General features: G+C 47.0%; 1 protein-coding gene across 1 annotated transcript in view; it reads left to right on the top strand.

Moving 5' to 3' along the window:
• GLDN (gliomedin) overlaps nt 1–21,354 on the top strand; it is a 35,636-nt gene extending 14,282 nt beyond the window's left edge. The window contains exons 3-10 of the mRNA XM_083475821.1: nt 2,601–2,618; nt 5,102–5,200; nt 6,349–6,495; nt 7,696–7,824; nt 12,424–12,507; nt 13,098–13,223; nt 13,711–13,861; nt 19,151–21,354. Of these exons, the coding sequence (XP_083331947.1) occupies nt 2,601–2,618; nt 5,102–5,200; nt 6,349–6,495; nt 7,696–7,824; nt 12,424–12,507; nt 13,098–13,223; nt 13,711–13,861; nt 19,151–19,670 (1,274 nt within the window). The 3' untranslated portion in view covers nt 19,671–21,354. The remainder of the gene's footprint in view (nt 1–2,600; nt 2,619–5,101; nt 5,201–6,348; nt 6,496–7,695; nt 7,825–12,423; nt 12,508–13,097; nt 13,224–13,710; nt 13,862–19,150) is intronic.
• Nucleotides 21,355–21,837: the final 483 nt, after the last annotated feature.

Here is a 21,837-nt window from a genome sequence, read left to right as displayed (position 1 = left end):
GTACGTGTGTAAACTCAGAGACTGGGGCACATGTAGCCGAATTGTGGAGGAGGGTGTGGACTGCTGGTTGCCTAAAACCTGTAGAGATGGGAAACATGTGGCTCTCCACAAGTTGGACTACAATTCCCATCAGTCCCTGTCAGCATGGCCAATGGTCAGGGCTGATGGGAGTTGTAGTCAAACTGACATAGTTTACCCATCTTTGTTTCAAAGTAGGGATGGGGAACCTTAGGCTTGGGGGGCAAATGCAGCTCTCTGTCTCTCCCCTGGGACTCTCCCAAGGGACATCCTCTCTCCCCAGGCCATATCCCACTTACCGTATTTTTCGCCCTATAAGACGCTCTTTTTCCCCTCCAAAAATGAAGGGGAAATGTGGGTGCGTCTTATGGGGCGAATGCAGGCTTTCGCTGAAGCCTGGAGAGCGAGAGCGGTAGGTGCGCACCGACGCCTCTCGCTCTCCAGGCTTCGCGGACCTCTCGGCAAGCAGCGGGAACGCTCCCGCTGCTTGGGGAGAGTTGCCGGCATCCCGAAGCCTGCGCGCACTGATCTCAGCGCGTGCAGGCTTCGCGGATCTCTCCTCAAGCAGCGGGAACGTTTCCGCTGCTTGGGGAGAGTTGCCGGCATCCCGAAGCCTGCGCGCACTGATCTCAGCGCGTGCAGGCTTCGCGGATCTCTCCTCAAGCAGCGGGAACGCTCCCGCTGCTTGGGGAGAGTTGCAGGCATCCCGAAGCCTGCGCGCGCTGATCTCAGCACGTGCAGGCTTCGCGGATCTCTCCTCAAGCAGCGGGAACGCTCCCGCTGCTTGGGGAGAGTTGCAGGCATCCCGAAGCCTGCGCGCGCTGATCTCAGCGCGTGCAGGCTTCGCGGATCTCTCCTCAAGCAGCGGGAACGTTCCCGCTGCTTGGGGAGAGCTGCAGGCATCCCGAAGCCTGCGCGCGCTGATCTCAGCGCGTGCAGGCTTCGCGGATCTCTCCTCAAGCAGCGGGAACGCTCCCGCTGCTTGGGGAGAGTTGCAGGCATCCCGAAGCCTGCGCGCGCTGATCTCAGCGCGTGCAGGCTTCGCGGATCTCTCCTCAAGCAGCGGGAACGCTCCCGCTGCTTGGGGAGAGTTGCAGGCATCCCGAAGCCTGCGCGCGCTGATCTCAGCGTGTGCAGGCTTCGCGGATCTCTCCTCAAGCAGCGGGAGCCACCGCTGGGCTCCCACGGCTTGCAGAGAGCTGCCTGTTTGGGGGCTGGGGTCGGGGGAAGCTCGGGCTGCCCCAGCCCCGCGCCTGGGGGGAAATAATTTCCCCCCCTTTATTTCCCCCCCAAAAAAACTAGGTGCGTCTTATGGGACGGTGCGTCCTATAGGGCGAAAAATACGGTAGTTTTCATTTCACACCTTCCTTGAGTGTTCTCACCTGGCTGCAAGGTGTCCTTGAGATGGATGGAGGACAGAGAGGGGGGTTGTGACAGTGTCAGTGTGTACAGCAACTAGCCTGCTGTACAGAGGTAAATTTACATTCATTTATCCTCTTTTAAAAATTATTTTTATTAATTTCCCAAATTATTACAAATCAAACCAAATTACTTTAATTTAATACAATTTCTTAAAATCAGGTATTCTGCTCCTGTGGCAAACATATGTCAATCATTTCCTCCTGTAGTTGCATCTTCTCTTGTTTAATGTCCAGTGGATCTTTCACTTGTCGTTAGTCCATTCCTGCAGCTGACCACATTATTATTATTACAGTGGAAACTTGGAAGCTGAACGCCTTTAAAGTCAAACATTTTGGCTTCCGAACAATCAAAAACCGAAAACGTTTTTCAGAAGCTGAACATCTGACATGACTTCCACTGCTTCCGATTGGCTGCAGGAAGCTCCTGCAGGCAATCGGAAGCCACGCCTTGGTTCTCAAACCATTTCAAGAGTTGAACAGACTCCTGGAATGTATTAAATTTGAGAACCAAGCTATGACTGTATTATTATTAGTATTACTTCCTACTTACAAACAGCGCCTCTGTTACATCTTATAAATATGAAATCCATTTCAAGTTTGTAGTCCTTTTATGTACATTGTTGTTTCAGACCTGGTGTGCTGGGATAATTAATTAATATCTTCCCATTTTATATTTATTTAGTCATCTGCTTTTGCTTCAACATGTGACACTGCCTCCCCTCCCATAAAAAAGCTCCCCAGAAGGGAAGGTGTCACTTAGGCTGAAATATTTTCTCCACCCCTACCTAAATGGTTACACATATCCTTTGTTTGTTTCAATGTAATTTTCAGTGTGATACAGTGGTACCTCAGTTTAAGAACAGCCCTGTTTAAGAACAATTTGGTTTACAAACTCTGCCAAACCGGAAGTAGTGTTCCAGTTTGCGAACTTTACTTCGGTCTAAGAACGGAAACTGAATGGTGGAAGGGCACCGGCGGTGGGAGGCCTCATTAGGGAAAGTGTGCCTCTGTTTAAGAATGGTTTCAGTTTAAGAACGGATTAAGTTCTTAAACCGAGGTACCACTGTACTGGGATATTCATTGGAGTGCTATTTCCAGTTTTGGAAATGAGTTTGGAATGCACTGACTATTCTCTCTGTCTGTCTCTCTGTATGTGTCTAGGACCACCAGGAATACCAGGTAATATCCCGTCTCCTGTATGTTCCCGTAGCGCGATGCAACGGATTCTGTCTCTAAGCTTAAGCACTAGCTGAAAAAGCTGCTTTTACTGTCCTTCCCTGTTTATCTCCTGCCTCCCCTTCCCCTTGTTTGTATACTGTAGACTAAAAAAATTGTATACTATGATAACATGGTAGATAGATAATGTAAGGATATGTATAATTTTATAACATGCCGAGAATAATATGTGCTGAGAAATCAGAGAGAGGAGCTGAGAGAAGTCTCTGGGAGGGAGGAGGGAGGGTTTGAAGGGGGAAAGGGTAAAAAAGAATGAATATGATATGTTTTGATAATTTGTTATGTTGAAATTGTTAATAAAAACTTTTTTGAAGAAAGAAAGAGAAACAAAATAGATCCTGCCAACACAATCAATCAATCAATCAATCAATCAATCAATTGTATACTAGCACGATGGGGTGAGCTCCCATTGCTCGGTCCCTGCTCCTGCCAACCTAGCAGTTCGAAAGCACGTCCAAGTGCAAGTAGATAAATAGGTACCGCTCTGGCGGGAAGGTAAACGGTGTTTCCGTGTGCTGCTCTGGTTCGCCAGAAGCGGCTTAGTCATGCTGGCCACATGACCCGGAAGCTGTACGCCAGCTCCCTTGGCCAATAAAGTGAGATGAGCGCCGCAACACAGAGTCGGCCACAACTGGACCTACTGGTCAGGTTACCTTTACCTTTTACATGATTCTTAAACATAGCCCTGTAGGAGAACGTCAGTCAGTGCAGCGCTTTCATCCGTGTTGTAACATGCTTTGGGGAGGTAGCCTGGCTGCCACATTTTGCCCTAGCTGCAGTTTCTGGATCAACGCTAATGATAGCGGTGGCAGCTGTATCTTCTCCTTCTCTAGCAGGTCCCAGGGCTGGCTAAAGCAACATAAAATCCCGCATTAAAAACAGTTGAAACAAATGGCCACCACAGAATTGGGCTGCGTTGTAAAAAAAGGTAAAGGTTAAGGACCCCTGGACAGTTAACTCCAGTCAAAGGTGACTACGAGGTTGCGGTGCTCATCTCGCTTTCAGGCTAAAGGAGCTGGCATTTGTCCACAGACAGCTTTCTGGGTCATGTGGCCAACAGGACTAAACTGCTTCTGGCGCAACGGGACACCATGATGGAAACCAGAGCACATGGAAACGCCGTTTACCTTCCCACCGCAGTGGTACCTATTTATCTACTCGCACTGGTGTGCTTTCAAACTGCTAGGTTAGCAGGAGCTGGGACAGAGCTATGGGAGCTCACCCTGTTGTGCAGATTTAAGCCGCTGACTTTCCGATTGGCAAGCCCAATAGGCTCAGTTGTTAGACCACAGTGCCACCCACTGGGTTGTAAAAGCACACATCTCAAGGGTCAAAGGCCACTTCTGTGAGGAGGGAGTTCCACAATATAGGAATAAGTCTCGGCAGGCTTCTGAGGCCTCCTCCAGGAGTTAATGCGCTGAAGCAGGTGCTGACAACCTCCAGAAAACCCGGACGGACAACTATGTGAGAGTGCGGCAGAGGCAGCAATGGAACTGTGTTCCCTCCAGTCTTGTGCAACAAGAGTCAACAGGCTCCAATTTCCATTTAAATCAGTGGGGGCTTCTTCCAAATAAACAGGCGTTGTGCTGATCTGCACAACTTTTTGTCTCAGTTGCAGTTGAGAGGTTCGGCCTTCCTTCTTGCTAAAGGACCACAGCTGTCTTTGTGAACAAATAGCACAAGTCTATGCAGGTTTGCTCGGCGCTGAAGCCTCACTGTATTCCGTGGGTCTTACTCCCTTGTGGATTATGGAAACCTTTAAATTTTCCACAGGAACCCCCCAAAGTTGGTATGGATGCAGCATATTTCTGGAATGTTGTTGTCAGCATCTCAATATTCTCTTCCACCAGCTGCATTATTGCACCATCAAAAACTGCTAACTTTCCTCGTTCCAAGCCATTGGAAGGCAAACACAGGCCTGCTTTTAATTTCTAGTCCATAGTGTCTTTCCTCCCTTCCATATGTTCCACATGTTATCAGTTAAATTTCTGGATATTATGAAACTGATGACACAGTTGTCGTTATGCTGTAGAAGAAAGCAGCATTTTCTTCTGGGTTTCTTACGAGACTGTTAACTTCAAAATAAAGCTTTGCAAATTAAAAAGGGGGAGGAAAGAATGAGGGGGGCACATATGATGCTAATTTAGCTTTAGATGTACTTCTGGTGTTCATTTGGCATGAGATGTCCTTTGTTTATTTACCACTGAGGAACCTTTCCTTGAATGGTATTAATAAAAATGAGGGGGATGCAATTAATTCCCTTTATAAATCTATAAATCCAGAAATTCTGCAGCTTAGCAGGTCTGGGAAGAAGGGTGAGAGGTAAATGCAATTTGAAAAGTAATGGAATAAATACTTTTTGATGATATGTAATATCCTGTGCAGGGGGTGGAACTCCCTGAAATGTATTTCTTTGATTTTGTCAGGTCCTCCCGGGCTTGATGGACTGCCTGGTCTTAACGGATCAGATGGCGATCCTGGCACCCCTGGTCAGAAGGGAGAAATTGGAAAAAGAGGGAAACCAGGTATATTTTTGGACTTGAGAATGACATATGCAGCTGACCTTCCCCCTTTGTTGTATCTTCTCTCCCCACCTCGATCCTTGGAGGAAGTTCTGAAGAAGTTCAGACAAATCATGTGGTGCTGTTCTCTTGCGATGACTGTACCACTTCAGACTGGAGGTGGGAAACCGCATGTCTGAACAATGTCTCTGAAATATTCTTGGAGTCGAGAGTGGATTTCATGCTCTTTATTCAGCTCATAGTGGTGAGGAGGAATGGAAGTTCCCCCAGAATGTCTGCTTTATATACATTATTTACACAATGGGCCCCACGTGATTGGCTTATTCCGGGATTCACCTGTAGGCCAATCAGGCTGCGGATTCACTTCCACCTGGAGCTGGATTGGGTGGCTCCTGTGGACCAATCAGACTGCTGCATTCCGGATCCTATTGTTCTAGGACCAATCAGACTGCTGCATTCTGAATCCTATTGTTATAGGACCAGTCAGACTGCTGCATTTTGGATCCTATTCAACTCAGTACATAACAGTCTCATTTCAAAATCCCTCTCCATGTGGGAGATAGCTAGGTCTGTAGCACAAGGGCTGCAAGAATGGCAACGTTTTGCTGTTGGTGTTGTTAAAAAGGGAAACAAGCAACTTCCCCTTGTCTTTAAAAGTAAGCCCATCCCACCTGATAGCTTTTTGGTTGGGCCTGGCCCTCCTCAAAGATTTGCCAACATCCCTCCAACTTTATTTTTTTATTATTTATTTGCTTTTGAAAGGGATGAAAGGGTCTCCAAAAATGAGGTTTGTGTGCATGTATGTGGTCCAGCCTGAACTGACATTAGGGATTTGTTGCCCCTGTCAGGAATCAGATCTAGAATGTCTGAGGTAAACCGTGGTTACCTCACGCTTTCTGAACATGCCCATTGTTCATTTCCTTCTTCACTGGACGTAAAGCTCAAGGCAGAGTTGAGCCCCACGCTATTTCTTTTGAGCAAATTACTTCAAATAAGCTCAAACCCACTGGGAAAACATGATGGATTGAACTTGAAAAACAAAGCATTGTTCTGGAATGTCCACAGAGGGCACTCGATTCTACGATATTCCCTTCTGGGTGTAGTTAATCACGTCTCAAGAATGGTATTGAATGTTCCCTCTTTTCTAACAGGATTGAAAGGAGAACCTGGAGAGAAAGGTGAAAAGGGGGATGCTGGCGAAATTGGCTTGCCTGGGAAAGAGGGAGAGCGAGGAGAAAAGGGATCGAGGGGTCCCAAGGGGGACAAAGGTGATGCGAACAATGAACTCATGGCAGAAGGTGAGCTAACAGGTGCTCTAAGAATGTATAACTCATAGAAAAACATCATATCAATGAACTCCCATAGAGTGCTCTTTGTGTTACTTGAAGCAATGGCCACAACCACACCATATACATTTAAAGCACGCGGAAATTGTACGGTTTTTCACAAAAAGAATCTTGGGAACGCTAGTTTTTTAAGGGTGTTGGGAATTGTTGCTCCGTGAGGAGTTCCAAGGATTCCTGAAGGGAAACCACATGTTTCAAAATGTGCTTTAAAGCGATGTGATCAAATGTTCTCCTTGGCAGGGTTTTCTTCCTATATACATAGAAATGTAAGACTGTCGTCACACAGCTCCCACTGGGTGATTCATTGCACTGTGTCACAGGTGGCTTTCTAGTTGGATGAAAGGAGTGCTTAGCCACGGCAACATTTTAGGAGGAGTAAGATGCAAGAGGTTACCACGGGGGTGGTTTGTGTGCAATGGGGGGGTTGCACAAAAGGAGACGGGGGAGGCATGGACACAGGGGTGAAGGTGAAAATGGGTGCAAAGTGGAGCTGCGGAATTGAGGATCCTCAATTAGCTGGTTAAGATCAGTCGTTCTGAAAACTAGCCTCCTTGCAGCCTGGCTCCACCTCCCTGTAGATGTTGTTGGACTCCCATCACCCAATCATTGGCCATGCTAGCTGAGGCTGATGGAATTTGGAGTCCAACAACATCTGGAGGACACCAGGTTAGGGAGATCTGCTGCAAGCGATGCTATTCAGACTCTGCAGAGCCTCAGATTATGGTGTTGGGCTTCCCAAAATAGGACATGGCAGTGTTTAAATTTGGACCTTGGGTCTGGTAAGCTACAGTCATACCTCATGTTGCGAATGCTGCGGGTTACGTCTTTTCAGGCTGCGTCCTGCGGCGACCCGGAAGTACTGGAAAGGGTTATTTCCAGGTTTCGCCGCTCGCGTATGCGCAGGTGTGCAAAATGACGCCATGCGCATGCGTGGAAGCGGCGAATCGTGACCCGCGCATGCGCAGGCGCGGGTTGCGTTCTGTTCAGGTTGCGAATGGGGCTCCGGAACAGATCCCGTTCACAACATGAGGTATGACTGTATAAACTTCTGTCCTCCCGTGAATCTACTTGATAGCATCTCTCAAAGGGATATGTGCCAAACTTGTAAATGTACTGGCCAAAGGTATCTCCTCTGCTTTGATGTTCTCTTAGGTGCAAAAGGTGAGCCAGGGCCTCCAGGACCCTCTGGTCCCCCAGGGCCTCCAGGACCTCCAGGGCCACCTGGGAAGCGGAAAGCTAAGGCCCAGGTTCAGGAGAAAATGTTCAGTTCAGAGTGTACAGGTGAGTGCTTCATGATGCTGTAGCATATTGAGCTAAAATGTTGAGCTGCGGATCGGGGAGTCGTGCCTTTGTCATGAACTCACGGGGTGGCCTTAAGCATGCCCCTTCCTCTCAGTCTCGGTGCCCCCATCTGCAGTAGAGGGGACAATAATAGTAGCTTACCTTACAGGGTTGTGCTAAAGGTAACATACTAGATAATGTGTGAGAATCGGTTCGAACACTCGAAACTGCAATAGAAATGTTCGTTATTTTTATTAATGATATGCACTTTCCATCTTTACCATGGGCAGACTTTGAGTTTAAAAGGTCTACAGTGGTACCTCAGGTTACATACGCTTCAGGTTACATACGCTTCAAGTTACAGACTCCACTAACCCAGAAATAGTGCTTCAGGTTAAGAACTTTGCTTCAGGATGAGAACAGAAATCGTGCTCCGGCAGCACAGCGGCAGCAGGAGGCCCCATTAGCTAAAGTGGTGCTTCAGGTTAAGAACAGTTTCAGGTTAAGTACGGACCTCCGCAATGAATTAAGTACTTAACCTGAGGTACCACTGTACTTTCTGCTAGAACCCTGACATCCATTGATCTGAGCAGAGGCCAAACGGGGGTACAGAAGCTTAGGAAGCCTCCAAACAAACTTGCCATGTCTCAAGCTTAGCACTTAGGGTTGTGTCCAATTGTGGCACAGCCTTGCCCCACCAGATGCCCCTCATATGTTCTGGAACACATGACATACATGCCGACATGTTAACAATGATAATCATGGGCCCCTCAAGTGGAACCTCGAGTTGCGGACGTAATCCGTCCAGAGGCACGTCCGCAACTCAAAGCGTTTGCATCCAGAAGCTCCGCATCTGCGCACATGCGTGGCGCAATTTAGCACTTCTGCCCATGCATGAGCAGCAAAACCCAGAAGTATGCCGTTCTGGTACACGCAACCTGAAGCGGACACAACATGAGGTATGATTGTACATTTGAAGCAGGAACATGCCACTTTGAACAATGATGGCTTCCCCCAAAGAATGCTGAGAGCTGTGGATTTTTAGGGGTGCTGAGGATAGCTAGAAGACCCCCCCCATCCCAAAGCTCACTAGGAAGAGGTTTGATGGTTTAAGAGCTTGCAAATTGTAGGTCAGTAAGGGGAACAGAGGTCCTCCTGGAACCACTCCCTGCACCTTTAACAGGCTATATTTCCCAGAATTCTTTGTGGGATGCTTTAGCTGAGATTCCTGCATTGCGGGGGCTGGACTAGATGACCATGGGGGGGATCACTCCCAATTCTACAATTCTATGATTCTAGGACTTTTCAATGTGGCATGATGCTGCTTTAAGCATTCAGTGCCGATTGAGACGATGGCTTCTCTGAAGATGAAAAGATCTCACAAAGGGTTATTGACTTTCTTTCATTTCCCTCCTCCATCACTCCTTCAACCTGGAATCCCTTTAGTGTGGCTGAAGTGAGCTTGTCAGAGGCAAGGGCCAATCCTGTGGACATACTTGAAGAGATAAGGGAGGAAGGGCAGATAATGCTTCCTTGTCCAGAAAAAGAAGCCTTTGAAAGTGAAACTTTGCTTTCATGATTGCAACGAGAGACCAGGAACTGCCAAGGTTGCATTTAAATTAAAAACTCAATCGGTGGTCCCTGGAAAATTTGGCCTCACTAACGTGGTGCTTTTATCTTGACTTCTGATGGAAATGGAGCCCTGTTGCTGCATTTAGGTGGTGTTGATGGATTCCTGCTCATTTTGTTGAGCGGGGTCTTTGACCTCTGGCTCAAAGTCCTGCCCTAGTACTTTACCAGCTTCACAGACTTTCAGCTCATCCTCTTGGACCACAAGCCATTTTGAGCAACCTAGACATTTGGTCTAGTCATCATTTTTGATGTTTTTTCCCCCCTGATGAGTTCTCCCCAGTACATTAGTTCGTTGTGTTGCTTCTCCCTCTTCTGTTTCTGGATTGGAGTCATCAAGGCTTGGTGAGTAAGAGGTGACATGAGAGAAGTTTATAATGGTGAATTTTGGACATGATGGAGATGTAAAAGATTTGGATTATTATAAAAGATGTAGGAGGAAATGATAAACAACAGGACCCACAAAGGGGAGGAGGGAAGTCCGGGAGATTCTTTGGAATCTTGCTTTTATGTTGGATATGTGATTGCAAAACTTTAATCTGAAAAAACGAATAAATAATTATTTTTAAAGAGAAGTTTATAAAATTATGCATGGTATGGAGAAATTAGTATTAGTATTAGCATACCACCCTATACCCTCGGGTCTCAGGGTAGCAACATAAAATCACAATATAAAAACACAAAACCCATAATAAAATAATAAATAATAATAAAACCAAAAACAACTTAATAACCCCCCCCCCCGCTCCCTGACACATTTTAAAAGGGCATTGGACGTCAGTCAGCCAAAGCAGATAAAGAAAAGTTTCCCTCCTCTCATTTGTGGGAACCCAATGGAGCTGAGTGCTGGAAGATTCAGGACCAGGAAAATAAAATGCCATATTTTCCCATGTATAAGACTGGGTTGTTGTTGTTTTTACCAAAAAATTAGGTTTAAAATTGGGGCTCATCTTATACACGGGTAGTGCTGAGGGGTGTTTTCTTAACTTGGAGTCCCCCCAAATAGGGGGCGTCTTATACATAGAGTGCGCCTTATACACTGAAAAATACAGTACTACATCATGCAATGCACCATGGCCAGATGCCACCATGGCCAGATGTTTCTAAAAAGCAGCTGCTGGGAACCACAGGAAGGGAGAAGGCTCTTGTGATCGCATCCTGCTTACCAGTTTGCTATAGGCAGCTGGTTGGATCCTGGACTAGACGGCCCATTGGCCTGATCCAACGAGCTCTTCTTATGTTCCTACATTCTTCTCAAGCAATGTCCCATAAAGAACCTATTTCCCATTGTGCTATTTCTGGAGTGTCTCACCTTTCCTTTTAACACGGACCCTCGTAATGAGCCTGTGAAGTGGGAACGTGGTCCTTCTCCAGTCCTCGGAACAGGCTGTGCCACTTCAAGGATGGCAGAGGAGAACATTGCTCTTGCCCTCTCCTCCTTGTACTATTTTGGGGGCTGCTTGATTAGCTCACGCTAGGAACTAGCACCCCACAGATTCCATCCCATGCTGTGTCTAGCTTCTGTCTTATCTGGAGGAGGGGGAGAAAGGGAGATTATTAGTGGTAGGGATATGAGCAGCTGTTTGCAAGGTAAGCCTTGGTTTGTGGGTAGGGGGCCTCCGGCGAACCCATGCTGATGCCTAAATCCATCCATTTCTCTCCTTGCTGTGACTCTGCTGGCAAGGCTAGAATTGGCGAGGGATGGAAGGGATCTCAGTCTCGCAATTTCAGCAGCCTCTGCTTAAATACCCCCCAGTGAAGCAAAACTCACCTCTTCCTCAGTCAGATTGTTCCTCTGCAATCAGCTCTCGGGCTTATATACTTCTGATTTTCAGACAGTTGCCATCTATGTATCTCCAGGCCTTGGATGAACTGGAAACACAGTCGTCCTTAGACTTTCTTGTTTCCTTTCGTCAAAGCTTGTTCCCAAATGCAATCCTGCTCTTGGCACATTGGGAATGCCAGCCTGGGCCTTGACTGTTCTACCCAAAAAGATAAAATGCTGTTTCAGAATGTTATGGGGCCTTGTTGAGAATATGAACTGGGGGAAATGGATAGAGAAAGAGGGCATTCTCTCCTCGTGTAGCAACTCAGCACAACTTTGTAAGGTTGGCGGTTAGGCATTGGCTCAATGTTTTGTGGAGGGGAAGTGGTTGGCCTGCCCTTCCAATTGCTGCTGCTAGGGAATTCCGTTAAAGGAATCCAGGGGCTCGCCTTGCTTTTGTCCGAACCCTGTCAAGGGGCTAGGGCCACGCCAGAGCCCCTGGGAGCAGCTGGGGTGAGCTGTGAGACTGAAGCCAGCTTCTCACTCACCCAGGATGCTTTCCCTTACTGACCTCTGGTGGTGCCCAATTGTCAGTCCTGTTCCTGCCGCAGTGCAGGTTCAGGTAGTCTGGAACCATGCCTAAGCAACCACTCACATGCTGTAATCAATAAAGTTGTGGCCAAAATTATTGCCAAAAGCCTTAACCAAATTTCTGTGTCTATTGTGTCTTTAATTTTGGGCTCTTCACACACAAATTGCCGAGGCTGGAAAGAGGTCACATGCTTAGATCAATGAGAGACACGTATGAAGCAAGGGGCTTTTTATGTACTAATGCATGTCTTGATTTCACAAACATCTTGGAGAGATGATGAATTTATTTCCCCATCTTTGGAAGCCCTGAAAATATGGAAGTCATAACAAAAGCCCAGCAAAAGCAAAACAGTGTTCTGAAAAGCCACTGGAAATAGTGGCTTTCCCTTAGCCATTCTTCCATTTAATTCTTGTTTTTGTTGTTGTGTAGATGGACTTGTCTCCAGCTAAGTAGGCCCGCTGTAAAATAGCCGTGTCCATTCACTTCAGATGGTCTACTCTTGAGTAGGTCTGGTGTTGGATGCAACCCAGGAATAGTTCACGCAACGTTAGATTGCGTGTCAAAATAATAACAGCGCTCTCTGTGTGTTCCTCTCCTTCTGTGCACTGTTTAGGGGAGACCTGTGCTATCCCAAATGACGACACCCTGGTGGAGAAAGCGAAAGAGAAGGGACACCTTCGTCAGCACAGAAAACCAGGTAGCCTGTGCTAAAAATGATTGCTTTGCTTACTTAAGGCTGGCCAATGGTGCTGATTTTGGGTTGTTGTTTTTTAAATGATATTTATTGAAATTTTACAGACAATAAAAGGTTACAAAATTAAAAATGAGAAATAAAAAAGAATAACAATAATAAAAGAAAAAGATATACAAAAATACAGACAAAACACATAAAAAGTAAGAAAAAATTAAAAAAGAAATCAATATTTTCATGTCTTATATTTCATTTACTTGTTTCCTGACCTCCTCTCACCCCCTTTTTTGTATTCCAGTTCACATAGTTAATTCAGCAAATCCTTACCCTCTATCATTTATCTTTACTCAATATCTTAACCTATTATAACTCTATATTTTAAACCATTATCAATCCGAATTCACATATTCTTGTTAATCTTTTTACCAATACCGCTTATTTTCAATCCAACATCCCTTTAACATTCATTAATTTTACAGTATTTCTGCAAGTAGTCTTTAAATTTCTTCCAGTCCTCTTCCACCGCCTCTTCTCCCTGATCTCGGATTCTGCCAGTCATTTCTGCCAGTTCCTGATTTTGTTTCTCCCCCCATCAGAATGCCTCATTAAATCAATTGGAAACCCAGCTGAGATTATACAATTAAGACAGAGCTACGGAGCGTGGATGATGGATCTCGCCAACCGAAGTGATGAAAAAATTTGGATCGCTGAACATTTTACAGGTGAGGGTAGGGTCAAAATCCTCACTCAGCAATGCAGCAGGATGGGTGACCATGGACTGCTTACACACACACACTCAATCTAACCCATCTATACCTGAAGGAGCGTCTCCACCCCTATCTGCAGAGAAGGCCCTGTTCTCATGTTGCCACCCTCTGGACCTCTCAAGGAGGGGGCACATCAAGTAGGGCCTCAGAATATGATCTCAGGGTCCGGGTAGGTTCATATGGAAAGAGGTGTTCCTTGCAGTAATGTGGTCCCGAGCCATTTAAGGCTTTATAGGTCAAAACCAGCACTTTGAACTGGGCCCAGAAACTAATTGGTAGCCAGTGCAGTCAGACCAGGGTCAGTGTAATATGCTCAAACCGTCTTGCTCCGCTGAATTCTGCACCCGCTGAAGTTTCAGAGGCAGCCCTACACATTGCAGTAATCTAACATATAAATGTAATAAACAAACCAACTTCTTCCATGCCTTCCTCCCCTGAACAGGCCACATGATTAAAGAATACGAGGACATCTCTGCGCTGTGGAACAACAGCTACAGCACCATCGAGCTCCCTTGGCAATATTACGGCTGTGGACATGCCATCTATAACAACACCTTGTACTATCAGCGTGTCGGACGCAACATTATTGTGAAGTAAGTAGCTGAGGGGGCAGCGAAGGGGCTTCTGTGCCACGTCAGGGAGAGGGAACCTGGTGACCTCTGCTGAATGGCACTAAGGTAGCTAAGCGGTAGAGGATCTGCTATCCTGGCACCTCCCAATTCTGGAGCCCTGGAGAGCCGCTGCCAGGAATCGCAGACTACACGGGGCTCCACGGACCGATGGGGCGAGTCTTTGTAAGGCCATTTCCTTTGTTTCTCATTGCTGCCATTCAACAAAGACTGGCTTTGAACAGCTTGCTTCGCCCAGGGCTTAGCTTACGGGACGAGTGTGTATCGTGAGGCTCCGTTGTGTGGGAGCTGGGATTGCAGCCTTGGCGTTATTGGGGTGGCTGGATGCTATTTCGAGAGCGAGCGAAAGATTCCCTCTGCTCTTTTGCCCTTTCCAACGTCACCCTTGATGCTGACGCCAACAAAAACATTTGCCTTTGAGAAGCAGGTGTGAGCGCCTCCTTGACCTTTCTCCCTAGGGAAGCAGGCAGAGAAATGAGAGAGGTTCCTGGGATCGTAATTTGCTCTGTTCGAGACACTCCCGGTTTCTTGGCAAGGGGGTTTAGAGATGCCAGACCTCTTCCAACAATGGTCTTTCATCTCAGCAGTGGAAGCGGCTGAAGTGGGAGGAATGTAATGTCTTAACTGTCCATGATTAACACTCAGAGGGAGATTGATGTTGCTAGCAGCGGCCGTTTGAAGGCTTTGGGGAGTTTGGCTCCTCTGACAAAAGACTTGTAAACCAGGCAAGAGACAGATTGCAGGCCTGATAGCATCAGGCAGTATCTTATGTTCCAAGACACGTGCATAAAAAAGCTTTCATGCTTGGTAGTGGCACCCAGATTGCAGAACTGCCCCCCCACAAAGTGGTTTGGTTGGCCCCATCTCTCTCGAGTTTTAGGAGTGAGGCATATATTTTTCTCTTCGGCTGTGCCTTTGATCTGTTTTGCCTTCCTGTTTTGGCAATGTATTTTGAAACTGACCTATGGTGCAATTCTATGGGTGTGTGTGTGTGTGTGTGTGTGTGTGTGTGTATAATCAAATGCAGTTCATCCACCTCACAGTTTGACCTAGCAGGCTCTTGTTCTTTTCCACAATGGCTTGTGGAAAAACAAGACTACTTCAAATGGTTGTTTATGGTCCCGTCTTGCTGTCCCTATGGAATGCAGTTGGTGCTGTGGTCTAAACCACTGAGCCTCTTGGGCTTGCTGATTGCTCGTTATTTAATCATGGTCAAATATTGTCAGATATTCAATGAATCTTAAGAATTGCCTTGTGGCCAAGCAGCAAAGTAAGTCTTAGTTATTGACCATTGGTTCTATATCCAGGGAGAAGCAAGTTTCAAATGGAACAGAGTGGTGTAAATTTGGCAGAAGAGGTGAGTAGCAAAAGCATTGACTTTGCTGCCTACCTAACTGCATTCAGAAGGGATGTGGGTGGTGCTGTGGTCTAAACCACTGAGTCTCTTGGGCTTGCTGATTGGAAGGTCAGCGGTTCGAATCCCCCTGCTCTGTCCCGGCTCCTGACAAGCTAGCAGTTCGAAAGCATGCCAGTGCAAGTAGATAAATAGGTACCACTATGGTGGGAAGGTAAATGGCATTTCTGTGTGCTCTGGTTTCCGTCACGGTGTCCCATTGTACCAGAAGCGGTGTAGTCCTGCTGGCCACATGACCCAGAAAGCTGTCTGTGGGCAAACGCCGGCTCCCTTGACCTGAAAGCGAGATGAGTGCCGCAACCTCATAGTTGCCTTTGACTGGACTTAATCGTCCAGGGCTCCTTTACCTGTACCTTTTTACCTTGTTTCCCTAAACCATGGTTAACGCTAAACCCAGGTTTGGTTCAGTGATGGTTAATTGAAAACAGAAGTGAAACCTTGCAGCCTTGCTGTGGCTGTACCAGAGGAGAACCAGAAACTGAGCAGACTGCACTCCCATGACCCTGCGGTTCCAAACTGTAGTTTAGTGTTACATATGAACACAACCATTGGCTCTCTTGGGGGCAATGATAAGAGAGACAGGTGCGTTCTGCTATTCCCTCTTAACTCTTGAGTGGCATGTTCTGTACTTTGAGGAACAAAAGGGAACATCATTTGTAAGAGCTTCTTTGCCTTGCTTGCTTTGAATGCTGAACTGTCCTCAGAATGACCTTTTCCTTCAGCAAACTTTGTGGCAGACTTGATTCTCAGCCTTGTGGTCCCAATCTTAGGGTGCATGCTCATCATTTTGGACCCTTAAACCACAGTCAAAGCTTCTTTCCCTCAAATAAATCTGGGCACGGTGGTTGACTCCCCACAGAGTTTTACCATAATTCTCAGCAATCCTTAATAAACTACAGTTCCCAGAATTCTTTGAGGGGAAAGCTTGCCACAAATGTGGGTAGCATCATTAAGGTAGAGCTCATTTCCTTTGGGATGTGTCTTGCGGTCAACTCAACTTTTGGAAGATTCTCAACAAACTGTATCAGCCCGTGGAAAAATGACCGTTGGGCACTTTTTGAATTACGTTTCAGGGCTTCCTGATCACTGTGGCTCAGTTATCCAAACATTTCCAGTATTGTTATTTTTAAAACAATGCTTTTGTACTTCAGAGAGTTGCTCATCCCGGCTCTGAGAGGGCAAGAACAAGGCCAGAATGCTTGCTCAATCTCCTGGCTTGGAAACAATTTTTGTTTTTATTTCCTGGTCCCAGTTTATTTGATTGGATTTCAGAATTTGCCATCCAAGTCATTAGAACGTAAGAAGATCCCCAATGGCTCATCTAGGCTGTCATCCTGTTTGGGGAAGTTTTTAATGTTTGGTGTTTTGTTGTGTTTTTAGTATTCTGTTGGGAGCTGCCCAGAGTGGCTGGGGAAACCAAGCCAGATGGGTGGGGTATAAATAATAAATTATTATTATTATTATTATTATTATTATTATTATTATTATTCTCACAGCAACCAACCAGATGCTTGTGGGAAGCCCAGAAGCAAGACACGAGTGCAAATCTCCTCTTGTGATTTCCAGAAAGCACATTCAGAGGCCTGCTCCAGTTTAGCCACTGATTTCCATGGAAATCAGTCCAGTCTTCTGATGCCTGTAAATTGGACATTTGCCGTCCAAATGGCATCTAATTTGCAGGCATTCTTCTAATCCCTCAGGACATAAAACCTACTGGAATTTTGACAGGTTGAACAAAGGACTCCATTTTTATTGGTAACTGAAATGACACACACGGATCCAAACTTGCGTGAGCTTTCCAATCTGCCTGTTTCAATGTTCTCTCCTCCTCTTCTCCCCATAAAACCATTTTTTGGGGTGATCTCTACAGAGGCCCCGTCTGCACTATGCATTCAAAGCAGTATCACCCCACTTTAAACTACACTTTTCTGGGAAGGGGAGTTTGTTAAGGGTGCTTTGTGTGGTTCGGAGACTCCTATTCCCATCACAGAGCTACAATCCCTCTTCCCAGGGAACTCTGGCAATTGTTGGACTATGAGGGGAAGTAGGGTATGCGTGGCAGTGTAAAAACTAGTCTACTTTAGTAAAAAATTATATTCATTGCTTCCTCCTGTTTCCCCCCTAGCCCAGTCCACCATTGGGATGGGGCCAGGGGTAGGGTTCAGCGATATATGGTTTTCAACATTGTGATATATCACCAGCTGAACCACAATATGCCAATATATCACGATGTCTGAAATAAGGATGGAGCTCTGTGGAGGCATCGGCTGGCTTCATAATAATAATAATAATAATAATTTTTATTTATATCCCGTCTTCCCCAGCCAAAGCCGGGCTCAGAGCGGCTAACAACATTAAAATGATACAACAGTCTAAAATCATTTCATTCTAAAATCAATTCAAATCAGATTAATGGCAACCATTGGGCTAGAGTTCTGTGAGGATTGCCAAAGGAGGGGGTCAGGCTGCGCCCTGACCAAAGGCCTGGTGGAACAGCTCTGTCTTGCAGGCCCTGCGGAAAGATGTCAAGTCCCGCAGGGCCCTAGTCTCTTGTGACAGAGTGTTCCACCAGATTGGAGCCACAGCCGAAAAAGCCCTGGCTCTGGTTGAGGCCTGCCTAACCTCTCTGTGGCCTGAGACCTTCAAGATGTTTTAGTTTGAAGACCGTAAGGTCCTCTGTGGGACATACCATGTTTTTTCCTGCATCGTGATTTTTGCTGGCGCCTGCTCTTGTGATTCGCTGCCCCTTGCAGATGGCAGGGGACAATTGAGCCGGCCGAGTTAAAAGGGGCTGCAGGAATCAAGAGAAGCATTGGCTGGCTTCATGGTTTTTTCTGCATCGTGGTTTTTGCATAGCACACACATTGTGATTCGCAATATATTGCCAGGCCCAAAATTTTAATAAGGAATGGGGAAAATGCATAACTTTTCTTAAAGACCATTGTAAACAGCTAAAATTGTTAGTAGGATTGGAATAGCACTTGTAGTGTAAGGTTGATTCTGGACATAATGGAAGAGGTAAAGGTTTTGTATTAGCATAAAAGATGTGGGCGGAATTGATTGATAATAGGACCCACAAAGGGGAGGATGGAAGTCCAGGAGATTCCTTGGAATCTTGCTTTTATGATTTATGTTTGATATAACTCTGTAAAGTTGAAAAACCAAATAAATAAATTTAAAATATATATATTATGCAAGCAATATCATGATACGGACTTCGGTTTTGGATGATATATTGATATATCACCCAGCTCTGGTAGGTTACCCAGAAGGGAATGTGGACTTGGAATAAAAGAGGTTCCCAATCTGGATTCATGTTCTTCCATTCCTTTCAATATAAAACACATGGAAACAAACGGGGTGTGTTAATTTTGTTTTATAAACCTCTGCCCTTGTCAGTGGCGTAGCGTGGGGGGTGCAGGGGGGGCCAGCCGCACCAGGTGCAACATCTGGGGGGGGCGCGCTCGCACTCTCAGCTCTCTGCCCCTACCTGGCTCACTCACTCTCTCTCACTGCAGTGCTGGCTGTGCGAATCCGATCCGAGCCGCCGGGTCGCCGCCTACTGTGGAGGGGGGGGGTGCCAGGCGTGCGGTGCAGAGAGAGCGAGCGAGGGACTATCTGGGGGAGGGACAGTGCAGCGGCCGCCCAGCGCAGCGCTGAGCACGGGAGAGAACCACACCAGACCAGCCCAAGCAGCAGCAAGAAGAAGCTGGCAGCGGCGGCAGGTTAGGGGTTAGGGGGCGCAAATTACTTGCCTTGCCCCGGGTGCTGACAACCCACGCTATGCCACTGGCCCTCGTGCCGCTTGAGCCGCTCTGAAGTATTTTGCTTCTCCGCAGGTACGACTTCGCGACACAGTCCTCGCAGACGCTCTCTATCAAAAACGCCTGGTACTTTGAGCGCAAGTATCTCTTCGGCGCTTCCAAATCCTACTTCAGCGTCGCCGTGGACGAGAATGGGCTCTGGGTGCTCTACCTCTCGAGGCCAGACGAGCACATCATGGTGGCGCACGTAGACATGGACACCTTCTCGGTGCTGCGGTACATCAACACCACGTACCCGCAGTCCAAAGCCGGCAACGCCTTCGTCGCCTGCGGGGTTCTGTACATCACCGACAAGAACCACACGCATGTCGCCTTTGCTTATGATCTCTGGAGGGAAAGGCAGCTGGACACCAGCTTTGAGTTGAAACTGTCGCTATCCGACGCAGGCTTTGCTTCCAAAGTTTCCCCAACCAAGCAGGACGATTCGTCGTTTGTGCCTGTTCTGGCCATGCTTTCCTATAACCAAGGGGACAAGCGCCTCTACACATGGGAGCATGGCTTTCTGATGCAATACCTTGTCCATTTTGTCGGCTGAATTTGTGCTTGGTACCAGTCCACGAGGGCCATCTTTGCCTGTCGCCAATATTGGAGATTCGGCTCTCCAAACCTTTCGGCGAAAACAATTGCACACCTCCCATTTGAGGAGAGTCGCAAAGCAATGTGCATACAGAGCAGCTTGTTCTCATCCCCCTTTGTGTCCCCAGTGTAGATGTTTAGATTACGTAGGCTTCTGTGGCTTTGCAGAACAAAGGCCGCTCAATGTCGTAGCAAGTGGTGCATGCCGGCAGAAGCCCAGGGAGGCTTTTGTTTCGCAGAGAGGCTGTGGTGTGGGAGGAAGGCCCTTTCAAATGCCATGTGCTTCGAGCGCGAATGGAGGCATGTGGCACCTCTCGTCAAAGGACCCCAGGAACACGTCTAAAAGCCTGCAGCTCCCATACGGCGCTCCTTCTCATGACCTGGGTCGCAATGGCACTATACATTTAAGGCATGCTTGGACCACTTTCGTGTTGGAACGGTAGTTTTTGTTAAGGGTCCTGTGTGTCAGAGGTCTTGGGTTGTCTTCTAGCAACCCCCGACACCCTTTAACCGACTGCAGTTGCCGGATTTATTTTTGGGGGAGCCAGAGCTGTAAAAGTGGTGCAAGCATCCTTTTAAATGTATGGCTGGGGTCCACGCCAGCCATTTTTAAACTTGCGAGGGCTGTGCCCAGTGTTCTCTGCCCACTAGCACAAGTCTTTTGCATAGCAGGTGGGAGATTTTAATGTTGTGGAACGGTGGAATCCAATGCAACAGAAACTTGTTGCACAGCAGCGACCCACCTGCAGGCAAAGAAGTCCTCCTGCCGCAAAGCATCTTGCCAGCAGAAGTAGTATACCACTAAGTGACAAACGTCGGGATGCAACCTTCAGTTTATTGGTCCCTTGGCTGCGTGTGGCTGCTTAGGTGGTCATACATATTGCTCTATATCAGCCTTTCTCAACTTGTGGGTCCCCAGATGTTGTTGAACTACAACTCCCATCACCGCTAGCCAGCAAGGCCAGAGCTCAGGGATGATGGGCGTTGTAGTCCAACAACATCTGGGGACCCACAGGTTGAGAACCGCTGCTCTAAATGGTCTTATGGGCCATCTCATCGAACCCTGATCTCATTCTAGGATCTTGCAACTCTCACAGCAGGCTTGCGGCAGCTTTGGCCCTCCAGAAGTTGCCAGACGACGACTCCTGTCATTCCTAGCTTCCTGAGGCTGATAGGAGCTGTTGTTCAGGGCCATATGGAGGGCCACAGGTTCCTCACACCTGCCTTACAGCTTCTGCTCGAATATCTCATGACAAAGAGGCCACAATTGCCCTGAAGCAGCCTCTTATTTGTGTGACGTTTTTGCCAGAATAGGATGCCCTCCCAATTCAACTGGCTGTTGTTTTATGCTCTGGAGCAAAAGAGGGAGATGTATGTGGAACATACTGGGGGGGGGATGCTTCTAAAAACACCCCCTTCAGCTCTCTTTAACATGATAGTCTCCAGCCCTGCTCTGACCACTGAAATGTGTCCTTGAATCCGAGATACCATTTTCAATTCTCCGTTGAAGTCATCCCCCCACTCCCAGCACCTTTTAGCTGTAATCTTGGCTGAATGTCTCTCTCTGTGTGTATATATTTCTCAACTGGGGCATAAAGATGCATGTATGAGAATCTTGGCAAATAAAGGGGACATTGGCCCAACTGGCATGGACTCCCTGACTCCTGTTGCAGCTGAACACGGCTGTTTTGGAAGGATGTGTCGAACGGTGATGGGAATGGCGGTGTTTGTTCCTGGCAGAGAAATGTTTCTCAAAGTGGGAAGTCTGCAAAAGTAATCCGTCAGAGGGCAACCTCTGGGAATGATCTGGGGTCAAACAAAAGCCAGAAACAGCTACAGCTTCACCTACCACCGTGAAGCCAAAACTAACTTTATATGCATCCTTGCATTTAATGTGCAAGGCTTTTTCTTTTTAAAAATAAATTAAAATAGCATTAGCAGGTAAGTGTGTGAAAGAGAATTGTACTCTGCGGAGGAATGTAAGCCTTCCCTTTCATTTTTGACACTGCTCCTGAGGAAAATCCCTCTTCAAATAATGGGGGGGGGGGAACCAAATGGAAGATGTTGACCCCCCTTTTTTATACACACAGAATTGCGTGCAAGGAATAGGAGCCCAGCATTGCTGC

The sequence above is a fragment of the Podarcis liolepis genome (assembly GCF_965112155.1).
Source record: "Podarcis liolepis genome assembly, chromosome: 14".
Taxonomy (NCBI): Eukaryota; Metazoa; Chordata; class Lepidosauria; order Squamata; family Lacertidae; genus Podarcis; species Podarcis liolepis.
This window is presented reverse-complemented; position numbering and strand designations above follow the sequence as displayed.